Source organism: Papio anubis, chromosome 4 (assembly GCF_008728515.1).
Source record: "Papio anubis isolate 15944 chromosome 4, Panubis1.0, whole genome shotgun sequence".
Taxonomy (NCBI): domain Eukaryota; kingdom Metazoa; phylum Chordata; class Mammalia; order Primates; family Cercopithecidae; genus Papio; species Papio anubis.
In genome coordinates, this window is record NC_044979.1 from 21,105,054 (window position 1) to 21,119,121 (window position 14,068).

The window sequence follows — 14,068 nt, forward strand, 5'->3', positions numbered from 1 at the left end:
GGTTAAATTGACTTTGAATCTTTTCAAAGATGAGTTTACCATGCCAGCCTACCACTCAATATGTAAGTGCGTGCCTTCTCTCCTTGGGTGTCCTGATGGGCCTGAGCAAGGGAGGCCATGATCATCTCCCCGCACCCCCCGACCTGCTGTCCTGCATCGACCCCAGCCTGGCCCCGCTCCAGTCTGTGACTTGCCTAGAACCAGCACCTTCCGTGTGTCCTGTCGGCTTTGTTGCTATCACCCGCTTTTTTTGGATTATTTCCGTGGCTGGCTTGGTTTTCCTTTTCCTTTCCTTCGCTGTTTGGTGATGCGCTCATTTAATTTCTGTTTAAATTTTGTGTGTCTCTCTTTCTCTCCCCTGGCTTGTTCCTTGTCTGTCCACGCTGTCGCTGACTCTGTCTTCGCTGCTCATTCCCTGCTGCCTCTAGTATTCACCAGGTGCAAACTGCGGACCTGCGGCGAGTGTCTGCTCCCCCCGGCTCCTTCACCATGTGAGTACAGTGCCGTTCTGTTTCTACATTTTCTCCCCAGCCTCGTCTCCTCAGGGTTGGACTACCTGTGTCCCTTGCCTTCACAGGTCTGTTCCTCAGATAAGGAAGCCACCTCACCAGAATTGCTTTCTGTTGCCCTCTTTGATTTGAAATGGAGCTGTGAAGTTTTTTATGTTCTATGTGCTTCCATCCTCTATCTAAGTTAACAGTTCAATTTTTGGATGAGATACTTTAGGGCTCATGGTTGCCTGGGGTTGTGTAGAATTCCATACTAAGCATTGGTTTTTATGGAAAGTGCATAATACCATTAGACTATGTCATTACTTACAGCTCAGAGATAAGCTTGAGGAAGTGCCTGCAGCCCTCAATTTCTGGATGAAACCTTAAGATTATGCATGGAGTTTTGAGTGTGTGTATGTGTGTATTTCTATTTTGGAAGATCCATAGTTACAATAAAAGTTCAATGACCCCAAACTGTCACTGAGTTAGCAAAATGCATTTTTATGTATATTTAGGAGTTTCTGCTTAATGTAGTCCAGGGTATTATTTTTTTCTACTGAAAACAAAAAATATGTTTTTTAGCATTTCAGCTCAGAATTATTTTGTGCTGTGGACTCGGCTTTGTCCTTGGTTTTCTCCATATCACATATGCTTGTCTAGCATTCATTATGTTTCAGGGACTGTTACAGATACTTTACATATTAATTAATTTACTCTCCCAACAACCGTTGGCCATATGTGGTATAATTATCTCCCTTCTATGCATGAGGAATCTGATAGAGAGCTTAAGTAACTTGCCCAAGGTCACACAGTTAATAAATCATAGAGTGGGATTCAAACTCAGGAAGTCTGGCTTCAAAGTTCATGTTCTTAACAATTTGCAGTCTGCTGCCTTTCATCTGTCAGGATCCTGTGTATTTCTCAAGGCCCACTTGAATGATTACCTTTCCAAATAATTCTTCTTTGATTCTTGCTGTCAGAGTTAACTACACCCTCACTGGAGTTTATCATTCATGTATCTGTTACAGTTCTCAAGGTTTAATTTAGTGTTAATTACCTTAACTCTGTGTCTGTGTATTTCACACAGTAGACTTAGGCTATTTGAGATGATTGGCAATATCTTAATATGAATTTTGTGTTCCCAGCCCTGTTCAGAGATTTTAACATGAAGTATTCTGAAGCCAAACAATGATTGGTTGGTTTTCTTGGTGGAATGAATGAAGAAAAGAATACATGTCTAAATAGAATTGTACAGTATATAACATCTGGTGATATATATGACAAAGCAATTCCTAAAGTTCAGTTATATGATCCTACTTTCAACCCTTGTCTTATGCATACTAATTTATTTATTCGTTAAAATACGTATTTATTCAAAAACCTTTATTTTACACTTGCTCTGTGTCAGACACTAGTTTATGCTTTGTGTCTAGTGGTAAGCACAACATAGCACTACCTTCCCGGAGCTTACACTTGAGCAAAGAATCAATAAGAAAATGACATTTGATTGCCAATTTGAATGTTGTGGCTGGAGTAAAATTGTGTGTTCTATAAAGGCCAGTTCGGTAAATTGGAGTTTAAGGAGTGACTGCACGTGATCATTATTTTTAGTGACTACATTGATCGTGACCAAAGAATTGAGAATGTTAACAGCAAAAACGCATATGATAGTCACCCTGTTTCTATCATGGGTTAAATTTTGGTTGTATTTACACTTTAGTCATATATCTTAAATTGGACTGGTTTATCTCTTTTTCCACGAGTGTGTGTGCTACGTACAGTGAAGTAAATGGTCATACTTGTTTCTCTAGGGTGCAGCAGGCACTAAGTTGTGGTTACTTTAAAACTTGAATGTTAATTTGAAAATATTTTATATCTACATATGATATATATTAAATATTACATGTCATAGATTTCCTACCCATAGGTAAAACATTTATATGATAAACATTAAATTAGGATACTATTTTAAAAATCAGATAATAAAACGTTATGGAATACAGCAAGGAATGTGGAGAAAAGTTTAAGCGCAATATATGCATTTTGCCTTTTTATGTTATAGCAGTGAGGATAACCTTGATTTACTCACACACCAGTGTTTGCTAATTTCAACAATGTTGAGAAAACCATGGTAACATTGCTTTGGTCCTGTAGAAGTTAAGAGCCCCAGTATCATGAAGTGAGTTTTTATATATTTTTGCGGGGGAAGGGAAGGGGATTGCAATCTCATCGGCCATTCTCTGCTCAGAACAACTCTTTTTTACAGATGATCTTTTCTTTGGGTGAACCCTCTCTTTATGCTGCTCTTGAAGCAATTGTTCCTTCCTTGAGAAACTTGAAGTAATCTTTTTTTCTCTCTAGCTTTCAGAAGACTTTTTCTCCAGGGATGGAGTGCATGGTGGTAACAATGCAATGCATAAATTATTAGGAATTGCAACATACTACTAATGCCTGTGTATATGCAAAATTTCCAGTTTATTCAAAGAAAAATCATGAAATTTTATGTTTTGATCATATATGACAACATATGAATTGATGAATTTTAATCAATGGAATTTAGTGGTCTCATCCAATAGGACAAAACAAAGCAAATAGAATATTTCTCCCCAAATCTTGTACAGTGCAACTTAATGAATTAATACATTCTTTATAATTGATTGGCTTCATGATGAAGTAAAGTCCTCATTGGAAGACACATGTACACACTACATTTCATAAATCATGACTAGTCATGCTAAATGCTGTAACTGCCAACTCCTATTCAGCTAATGCCAAAAAAGTGTGAAACTGCAGAATGTGTCTTTCTAGAACTCTCTTAGCCTTTAGTAGCTACCTCTCATTAGGTTCTATTTCCCTCCTGCTCTTCCCCCAACAAAATGAAATAATGTGTTCCATTTACACCTAATTTATTCATTGCTTTCATCTTCCAACAAACATTATTGAATGTTTACTTCGGTTACTAGATACTCTGTGGGATATTGGAGAAGCAGAGATGAGGACACTAAGGTTTCTGCCCAGGAGAAACGAACACACTAGGAACAAACCCAGTTGTGTTGCCTATGACAGAATTATGAAGCAATGCGACAAGCATTCAAGTAGAGGTTCTGGTTGTTCTTCCATATGAATGACTTTGTATTGAGTGTTTATTGTATTTGCTTTTATTTTTAATATTTAAAGTTAACATACTGTAAACCTGACTTTTCTTGTGTATAGTTCCATAAGGTTTAAGACATATAAAGATTCATATAAACACCACCGTAGTCAGGATATAGATCAGTCTGTCACCCCAAAAGAGCTGCCTCATGATGTATCCCATTGTAGTCAAACCCTCCCATCTCCCAACCTCTAGCAACCACTAATCATTATAGTTTTGTGTTTTCAGGAATGCCATATAAATGGAAGTATACAATGTGTGGTGCATTGTAGTTGGCTTCTTTGACTGAACACTACACCTTTGAGATTTATCCAAGTTGTTGCATATATCAATTATTTGTTCCTTTTTATTGCCCAGCTGTATTTCATTGTATGGATGTTTTAGCTTGTTTACCCACTCCCCCATTGAAGGATATCTTGGTTATTCTTCCAGTTTGGGGCAATTATCAGTAGAGTTCCTATAAACATTGATGAACAGGTTTTATGTAAACATAAGCTTCATGTCTCTAGGTTAAACATGTAGGAATGGGATTGCTGGGTCATATGGTTAAGTGTATGTTCACCTTCGTAAGAAACTGACAAACCGTTTTCCAGAGTGGTCGCACCATTTTGCATTTCTACCAGCAATGTATGACCATTCCAGTTGCTCCACATCCCTGTCAGCACTTGTACTGTTAGCATTTGGGATGCATGTGTCCAAGTCTTTTGATCATTTTTTAATTGGGCTGTTTGTTTTCTTCCTGTGAGTTTTGAGAGTTCATCATGTATTCTGCCCCCAAGACCTTTGTGTGCTTTGCAGGCATTTTCTCCCAGTATATATCCTGTCTTTTCATTCTCTTGATGATATCTTTTGTAGAGTAAAACCTTTTGACAGAATCCAGATGATCATTTTCTTTTCTTTATAGAGTTGTGGTATTGGTATTATGTTAAAGTACTCTTTGTCTAATTCCAGGTGAATATTTTCTCCTTTGCTTTCTCCCAAAAGTTTTATAGGTTTTCTGTTTTGCATTTAGTTATGTGATCTGTTTTGAGTCTTTTTCTATAAGATGTGCTGTTTAGCTTGAGGTTAATGTTTTCGCATATGGATGTTCAATCCTTTCAGCACCATTTGTGAAAAGATTATCTTTTTCTATTGAATTGCCTTAACAACTCTATCAAAAAATCAATTGGATGTACAAAAAGTCATCCCTTAGTATCCATAGGGGATTTTTTCCAGAGTCCCATTTCTTAGATTCTTAGGTGCTCAAGTCCCTCATATAAAACAGGTATTTGCATATAACCTATGTACATACTTTCATGTATTTTAAATCATCTCTAGATTGCTTATAACATCCAAGACATTAAATGCTATGTAAATAGTTGTTATACTGTATTGTTTGGGGAATTGTGATGAGATAAATAGTCTGTACATGTTCAGTATAGACAAAACCATCATTTTTTTTCTGACTATTTTCAATCTGTTGTTGGTTGAATCTGCAGATGTAGAACCCACAGAAATGGAGAACTGATTGTGCACACACACGTACACACACACACAGACACACAGATCCAATGTAAACTCTATTCTGTGCCATTGACCTATGGTTTATGCCTTTGCCAGTGCCATATTCTTTCTATTATTGTGCCTTTATAATAACTCTTAAAATCTGGTTTCATTATTCCTCCAAATTTATTCTTCATTGTCAACACTGTCATGGCTATTTGAGTCCCTTTGTCTTCCCATAAACATTTTTAGAATCAGCTTGCCTATGTCTCCAAAAATTCTACTAGAAATTGGATGACTGGAATTATATTGAGTGTATAGATCAACTTGGGGAATGTTGACATCTTTACTGTGTTGAGACTCTCAGTTCATAAATTCTTTATGTCTCTTATTTGATTTGTCCATCATTGCTTGGTAGTTTTCTGCATAAAGATTTTGTACATATCTTGTTAGATTTGTGCCTATGTAGTTCATGTTTTTGGAGCTATTGTAAATGGTATTTTTTGGTGTGTTTTTAAAATGTTTGTTTCCAATTGCTCATTGCTAGTATATAGAAATACTATGGATTTTCTTTTTTTCTTTTGAGACAGGGTCTCACTCTGTCACCCAGGCTGGAGTGAAGTGGTGCGATTTCAACTCACTGCAACCTCTGCCTCCTGGGTTCAAGTGGTCTTCCCATCTCAGCCTCCTGAGTAGCTGGGGACTGCAGGCACAGGGTAACATGCCTAGCTAACTTTTGAAGTAGTGTGGATTTTCATATGTTGACCTTATATCCTATTGGCCTTACTAAATTCATTTTTTAGTTCTAGGAGTTTGGTAGCATCCTCAGGATTTTCTCTGTAGTTCTGCATGTCTGTGAATAAGGATAGTTTTATGCCTTTCTTTCTAATCCGTATGCCTTTTCTTTCTTTTGCATTGTTGTCCTGGCTAGGATTTAGAGTACAATGTTGAATAATGGTGATGAGAGTTTCCCTCCTTGCTTTGCTTCTGATATTAGGGAGAAATCATTCTGTCTTTCACCATTAGATTGATTATTAGTTGTAGAATTTTTGTGGAAGTGTTTTGTCAGTATATCTGGAAAAGATTAGGGCATTATTTGTTCTTTATATGTTTGTTAGAATTTACCAATGAAACTCTGTGGGCCTCAAGATTTTTTCTCTTTTTAAGCAATAAATTCAATCCCTTTAGGAGTTGTAGGACTACTCAGGTTATCTATTTCACCATGAATGAGTTTTAGTTGTCTTATAGTGGCTCGAGGTGTTTGAGGAATTGGTCCATTTCATCTAAATTGTTGATTAATGTATGTAGAGTTGTTGTATTTCCTTCTCTCTTTCATGTCTGTGAGGTCTGCAGTACAAGTTTTCTTTTATTCCTGATATTAGTAACCTGTATCTTTTTTCTTCTTTGTCCATCTTGGTAGAGATCTATTTTATTGACTTTTTTGAGGAATTGACTTTTGTTTTACTAACTTTCTTGATTGTTTTTCAATTTGCAATTTTATTGATTTCTGCCCTTTATTATTTCCTTCCTTTTGCTTGATTTGGGTTTATTTTGCTCTTTTTTCCCCATTTTTTTCTAAAGTGGAATCTTTTATTTATTTGCTTCAGTATGCAGTTGACTCAAGTTCAGGCCACAAGTTTTGACTAATCTTCTAAGGGTTGTGGTTACAATGTTAGTTTTATTTCCAAAGTCTTTGCATTGCTATTCTTATCTGTGTGGCTTATGAATGACTAAGTTGCCAGTATGGGATCTGGGGGGAGGTCTACCCTGTAGTTCAGTTCCTAAAGTCTATGACCTGGTGTTTAGGGCTAGATTCATGTATTTGCAGCCTAGAGATAAACCCCCAAGGGTTCGTGAACATCTTTATGGAGTTGTTTTCTGAGTTCCTTCCTCTCTGCTGTCATCCCTGTTTCCTTCTGGTTTCTTGGGGCTTCCTTTGTTTGGTCCTTGTGCCAGAAAGGCTAAGGCTTTAGTTACCTTACTTTGCTGCATACTGCCTACAACTGTGTTCATGTCCAGGGCCAAGCAATGATAACAGAAAGAAAAAGAAGCAATGATAGTTTATGCTACTCTCTTGGCATCATAGCCCCTGTGATTAGAGGGGAAGCCCCACTTTCCTCCTAAGTTTAGGTGCCCGAAGGCTTTGTCATTGCTGCTGCCAGAAATAGTGAAAAGGCCTGAGTAGTGGTGTAGTGGGAGAAAATGGAGGGGGGGAAAAAGAAAAGGAGATCCTCTTCCATTTCTTTCAGCATTCAGAGTCCCTTCTTTTCTTAGAGCTGGACCACAAGCATTTTCCTAGAGCTCTTTCTCTCTGCTCCTGGTGTCCCCTTTTGGACTTTATGTTGCCTGGAGTCCAGGCTGGGACTTACTGGAGGGAGAGGGGTTTGGGAGTTTACTACCACTTTGATAGTATCTTAAATTCTGATGTTCTTCACCAGTCTACTGCTATCGTTTACTTTTCAAAGTTCTCAAATAGCTGCTTTATGAATCCTGTCCACAATGTATAGCTGCATTCAGTGGGGAAGAAATAATGCTGTGTGCTGACCCACCTTCACCAGGATAGGATCTTCCTTGCTTTTTGAAGCAGAGAACTATCAGACTGCATTCCTTCTTGCCCACTGCAGTGACTCAGCTAGTGTCATAGCTAAACTCAGCAAAACAACTCTGCAGAGAGACCAGTGTATTTTGAACTACAACTAACATATGTTAAGTGTAATATACCATCTTGCACAGCAGTTACAATTTAAACATAAACAGGATATAACCCACTGCTAAATTGTGTGGGTCTGCTTATTACCTTGGGAAAAGCAAAGTTAGAAACAGATCCACAAAACAAGTATGAGTTGTCATATTTGACCACTGAATATGACTCAGCATTCCAAAATTGCTTGTGATAAATGAAGGCTTCTTGGTAAGGATGAAAGTAAATTGATTTTTGTTCAAGAAAGAAAGGGAGTTTCATTAAAAGAAAGGGAAATATTTTTGATATATTAAAATATTTTTATGGTTCTGTTTTGGGTTGAGTTTAAGAATTTTATTGTTATAAAACTACCAACACAGAGCAAAGTACCTTTGATCTTCACAACTGAAGAAAACATAAATTAGCCATAGTTGGTTAAATGTTTGCATGCCTCTGGCCAGAGAAGTAAACTAGAAGATCCTTTGAAAAGTTTTCTAAAATTCTATAATTCTATTCTACAACTAGTCACATCAAAACTTTTGGTCTAACATTTGCTTGAGTTTGTGTAATATATTATGAAAGATCTCTTTATTCTGTTTACTTTGTCGTGTCCCTTTAATTAGAAAATAAGTCTTGATTTGTGTTATTCAGAACCCTTTTTCCTTTCCTTTCCTCTCTTTATAAACTCTGCCACACCTTAACTCTTTAAGGAAGTGGAAATTTACATGCATGCCTTCGTATACTGTAAGGCTTACCTCTAAAGCAGCTGAGATGATCCATCAGATATGGTTTGCCTCAATGAATTAAGCTGCTGGTGGCTAATACACAACCTTCCTGAGAGTCTGAGAATGAATCGCACTCACGGGCCAGTGGAGCCTCCAGAAATGTGCTTCATGTCTGGGGCAGAAATCTGTCCAGATTCTGATTCATGGATTATAATTTTTGAGTCATAGCTCCTGGACCCAAAAACCAATTTTGAGGGTATCAAAGCAGCCTAAGTACTTCAACTTGTGTGATTAGGTTTGTCGGTCATGGCTTTGTTGTTATTATTGCATCCCTAGGTGATTATCTCTGAATTGTAGGATTATCGATAATTTTTTTTTGATTTCTGTATTTTCTGATGGATTTCCATGAATGGGAGTATTTCTAAAAAGGGATGAAAAAGCAAAACACTTCATATTTTTGAAAGAACAGTAGAGAATTGCTACATTCATAGAATTGAAAGGCATGCCATTTGCTGAATCTTAAGGTCAGATAGTGAAGTGTAAGAGTTAGCCTCAGGCTACCTGGAAAGCAAAGATATTTGCTCTCTAAACTTCTGAGCAAAGGAAGATGCTAAACTTTGCCCATCGTCACTTCTTCCTTCCTCTCTCTGCCTTGGCTCCTGAATTTCTTGGGTAATCTTACTAATAATTTCACTTCAGACTGTGCACAGTTTCTTGACTTTCAGTCATACCATCATGTCATCCCTTCTTTCCTCTTGTTATGCCACTCTTCTCTACTAGTTCCATAAAACAGACATCTGCAATGGATAATTCCAAAGAAAGGAAATTAATGGTTACTTGGACTTCGGCTCATGCCAGTTTCCACACTTTATCTCTCAGTTTCCATGAGAGCCCAGACTGCAACTTTAAAAATTTTTTTTTGAAATTTTTAAATGAATTTCTCCCATGAGTTCCCTCACTCTGCCTGGTCTTCCATTGCACTCTGAGGGGTCTAGTGACACAAAGAAAATGGGCAGCGGAAGCAGTCCATGGGTCTGTAGCCGGAGCGTCTTCCTCCTTATTCTGCAACCCCTCTTTCCTTATGGTAACATCCTTCTGATTTGAGTATCTGGGGGAACCCTGCATTTGTCTGTGTAACATAGGCCACGTATTAACCTTTTGCATTTCAGTTTTTCAGATATTAAAAAAACTGCAGTTGGTTCTTGGAATTCCTATCAGCTTTGAAGTTCTGTTATGGTAGAATTCAAAGCATGACCTTAGGGTCATAAGAAAATCTGTCCCCAGAAAACCTGTAACATGAAGTGGATGAGACTTGCTATGGGACAAGACGGGATTGTCCTTTGTTCTGAGTACTGGGCAGGGAGGCCAGGCCCTGTTCTGCCTTGGTAAGCATAATTCATGTCTCACCTTTCTGTCAGCAAGAACCAAAGTGGATTTTTACATTTAGCTAGAGACGTAATATGTACCTAAGCACCTTGCTCTGTGATCAAATTTAACACCCTACTAACTTCTAAGGTCACAATTGCTACTAGTCTCATTCCCTACATGAGAAGACAGAGAACAAGAAATGGTAGGAAACTTGCTTATGATTGCGTGCTGTAAATTGATAAAGTTGACATCATAGCCTTTAAGGCATTGACCTCTGCTGTCAGTATCACTTCTAGTCAATTTCTTGTGTGTGTGTGTATGTATGTATATTTATCTATATTATTTATATATTTTAATCCAATCATATTATATACACTTTTAAAGGAAACTTGGTATGAATAATAATAATTCAATTCTGAGTGTTGCAAATGTGTGAATCTTTGGTGTCATAGGTTTATAGTTCAAGTGTTGTTATAAAATTTCAGAATGACAAATTCCATTTAAAAATGCACCGCTAAATACTTTGAAATATTTTAGAATCGTAAGGAGTGGTGTTTGAACTGACAAACAGGCTTATCAGGAAACGTCATGCTGACATCCACAGTGGAGGAATTATTCCTGAGTTCTTATATTAGTAACAGTCAACCCAGAGCTTGGCAATCAGTCCACTTACGTAAAGGCGCAATACACTTAGGGCCCCCTCCACATTTAACATTCTATCTTGTTGCTGTCAAATTTATTTTTAGAGATGAATTATTCATGTCCTCATAGGTGTAGAAATAGTCTTACCACTCAGCACTTTTCATATAGTAAAAGGTTACTTCAGAAGTGCAGCGGATATTTACTGCAGGTTTTGTTGCTTGAGTGTGCAGGGAATAAGGGAGCTCTTGCAGAGAATTCAGACTTGGGGGTAAAGGCGAGAGTTTACAGGAAGGGTTGGGTATAGTACATGTGCCAGGTATGTTTGGCAGGGAAAAGGAGGGGGAAACATTTATGAAATTTTTAAAAAATAAAAATAAATTTCAAAAATAGAAATCTGACTTTAGAGATATAATTAGTCCAACAAATACAACACTTGTTTTTTAGATTTTTTCTATGTTTTTAATAGATAAGTGAAAATTAAGGTCTGAAGAGCCAGGGCAGGGATAGCAAACTGGCAGAGATTCTCAGGCCAGTTTGGAATTATTGAAAATTAAAAATTAGATTTCTCTCATTCTTCCATTATTTATCTTTTTATAAACACTGGTTGTAGGATTAGAACAAAACGAGTTAGTTCTTTTAGTGCAACTTTTTAGTAGATATCTGTATGAGTTTGCTAGGATTGCCATAACAAAGTACCACAGAGTGAGTGGCTAAAACAACAGAAATTTATTTCCTTACAATTCTGGAGGCTATAAGTCTGAATGAAGGTGTCAGCAGGGTTGGTTTCTTCTGAAGTCTGTCTCCTTGTCTCGTAGATGCTGTCTTCTCGTGTCTTCATATGATCTTCCCTCTTTATATGTCTGTCCAAATTCCCTCTTTTTGTAAAGGACACTAGTCATGTTGGATTAGGTTCCACTCTTAACAACTTCATTTAAATTTAATTACTTCTTTAAAGACCCTGTTTCCAAATACAGTCACATTCTGAAGTGCTAGGGGTTAGAACTTCAACTTACCAATTTGGGGGACAGATAACTTAGTACTTAACAGCATCATATTGGATAAATTTGATTGAATTTTAGTTACATTTCCTTTTGTGTCACCTTCTGAAGACTGAATTTGTGTATATTATTTGTATAAATATTTTACTTATTTAAAATATTTTTTATTAAAGGGTATAAGAAGAGCTGAAGAACATTACCCTGTTATTTATAACAGATTTTCCATATTAATTATATAGATACAATAAGGTTATTGACATCTCTGGACCCAAATTCACTTTCTGTAAAATAAGGTGGTTGAACAATATGTACTTTAAATTTTTGTCCAAATCTGAATTCCTAAAGCATGATTATAATTTAAAAAATATACAGAAATACGTACAGAGTATAAACGGGAAGGAAAAGGAATACTTTTGTTAGTCTTTGTGAGTAAAATATTTGTTTAAAAATGGACTCCCCACCCAGAAAACAAAACAAAGCAAAACAAAAGAACTAAATATTTTTAAATTGACCGTTATAACTGCAATGTTATTAATGGATTTGCTGCATTCAGGAAGGAAAAAGAGGCATTTCGATTTTTACTCCATGGACATTTATCCTCTGACATATCAACAAAGAAACCTAGATGTTTGTTTTGAGCTTTCCTAGAGTGTATTTATTTTGGATTACTTTGCTGAAGTGGCAATGGAGTGCGAGGTGCATTTCATTTGTAGGAAGGCTTCAATTTAATTATACCAATTTGATTGAGTTTTGCTGGTCTGTCATAACACCCTGAAACACTTACATGAAATGAAAAGAAAGTACATTTTAAAAAGCATAAAAAGAAAGTATTTGTTGATGCTACATTTAATTAATCCCTAGAACTCATCACATTTTGTGTCAGAAAATGAAATTCTATAAATGATTCACGAAGTTCCATAGTTATAGCCCAGGTATTTGACTGAAATAAAAACACTTTTCATCTTGGGCCATTTTAAAAATTAAGAAAAAAAGATAAATAAAATGAAAGTACCATTGGAAGAATTACAAATGGAACAAAAAGGCCAAAGCTTTTCAGCCTTATAATATATTATAAAGACCTATAGTTGTATTTATTTGAAAAAGTAATCACTTAGACCTTACTGCTCTTAAGAAAGGTGGTTTATGTCCTCTAACTGGGATGTGATTGTGTCATTTGACTTGATGTTATTTTGTTGTCCAGGAAAAGTAAAAACAAGTATGTTTTCTTGAGTAAAGGGTCTTGTCTTATAAATACATTGGTTTGCTGCCTTTAATAGAGACTTGATTTATTTTAATATGGTAAGTGAAAGGAGAGAAAGAAACGGAACAAGCAAAGGCACTCCAAATTATTTTCACATTCTATCATGATATTTTCAATAAAACCATTATTTTTTCTTTTTCATTGTTTTCTTTTTAATATTTGTGGCATCAAAATATCTAACTAGTTATTTTGTGTTTATTTCTCCTTCATCCAAGTAATTTATTTTATTTATTTACTTTCATTATTTTTTTCTGAGAGAGGGTCTCACTCTGTGTCTAGGCTGAGGTGTAGTGGCACTATTATAGTTGACTGCAACCTTGAACTCCTGGGCTCAAGCGATCCTCCCGCCTCAGCCTCCTGAGGAGCTGGGACAACAGGTGCATGCCACCATGCCTATTTATTTATTTTAAAAAAGTATTTAGAGACAATCTCACTATGTTTTCAAGCTAGCCTCAAACTCCTGAGTTCAAGTGATCCTCCCCAAAATACTGAAATTACAGGTGCCACTGCACCTGGCCCCAACTGACCCATCAGTCCACCCATAAAAGTATATTTTGGAGAACTCTTTTTCTCAACCTTACTATCAAATTTTGTCAGAGTTATTTTTGCTGATGAATAGTTGTTATATTGATATAATTATTGTGTCATTGTTGTAAGTTCTGTTCTAGAAATGTCTTTATTCTGTCATTTTTACGAAGACAAGACAAATGTTTCCAAAAAATAAGAGTAGTTTATAAAATCCCTTAGTCATTGGATCCGGAATTAGAGAAGGGTAATGAAAGGTTTCCTCCCAGTTGGCTAAACGGGTCAAATTGGAAAGGAGGGAGGGTCAGGTTTAGAGGACTCTCAATTCTTCCTTCTTGGATTTCTGACAAGAAATTTTGGGCTAATGGGAACACATCACAGCTGTAGATTGATGAATAGAATTATGGGGCCATCTATGTCTCTCTCCAGAGCCAAATGTAGCTCCCCACTGAGGATTCAGGACCTTGGCAAGCAATTGTCAACCTGACCAGGTAAAATATTAATTACCTACTAATGAAGAAAAATAAAAACAACAATTCTGCAATGATTTTTTCTCTGATACTCAGATTTTAGGAAAGTATATACATTCATTCATGAAATGTTTTATGGGAAAGGCTAAAACCATTTAAGAAAATGTCTTTTATGCAATGCCGCTTATTGTCAGGCCAATCCTTACTTTTTATTTCCCTTATAAAAACAAAACATGGTGTCTTCCCTTGACTGAGCCTGTTTCCTGGAAATG

At 36.5% G+C, this 14,068-nt stretch overlaps 1 protein-coding gene across 12 annotated transcripts in view; it reads left to right on the forward strand.

Annotated features, from left to right (window-relative positions):
* DGKI (diacylglycerol kinase iota) overlaps nt 1-14,068 on the forward strand; it is a 459,603-nt gene that overhangs the window by 305,357 nt on the left and 140,178 nt on the right. For 8 of the 12 annotated variants that reach the window (XM_017957194.3, XM_031665135.1, XM_031665134.1 and 5 more), the window contains one exon: nt 429-491. The exons of the other annotated variants lie outside the window; for them this stretch is intronic. In XM_017957194.3, coding sequence (XP_017812683.1) covers nt 429-491 — 63 coding nt within the window. The remainder of the gene's footprint in view (nt 1-428; nt 492-14,068) is intronic. 12 annotated transcript variants of the gene reach the window in all.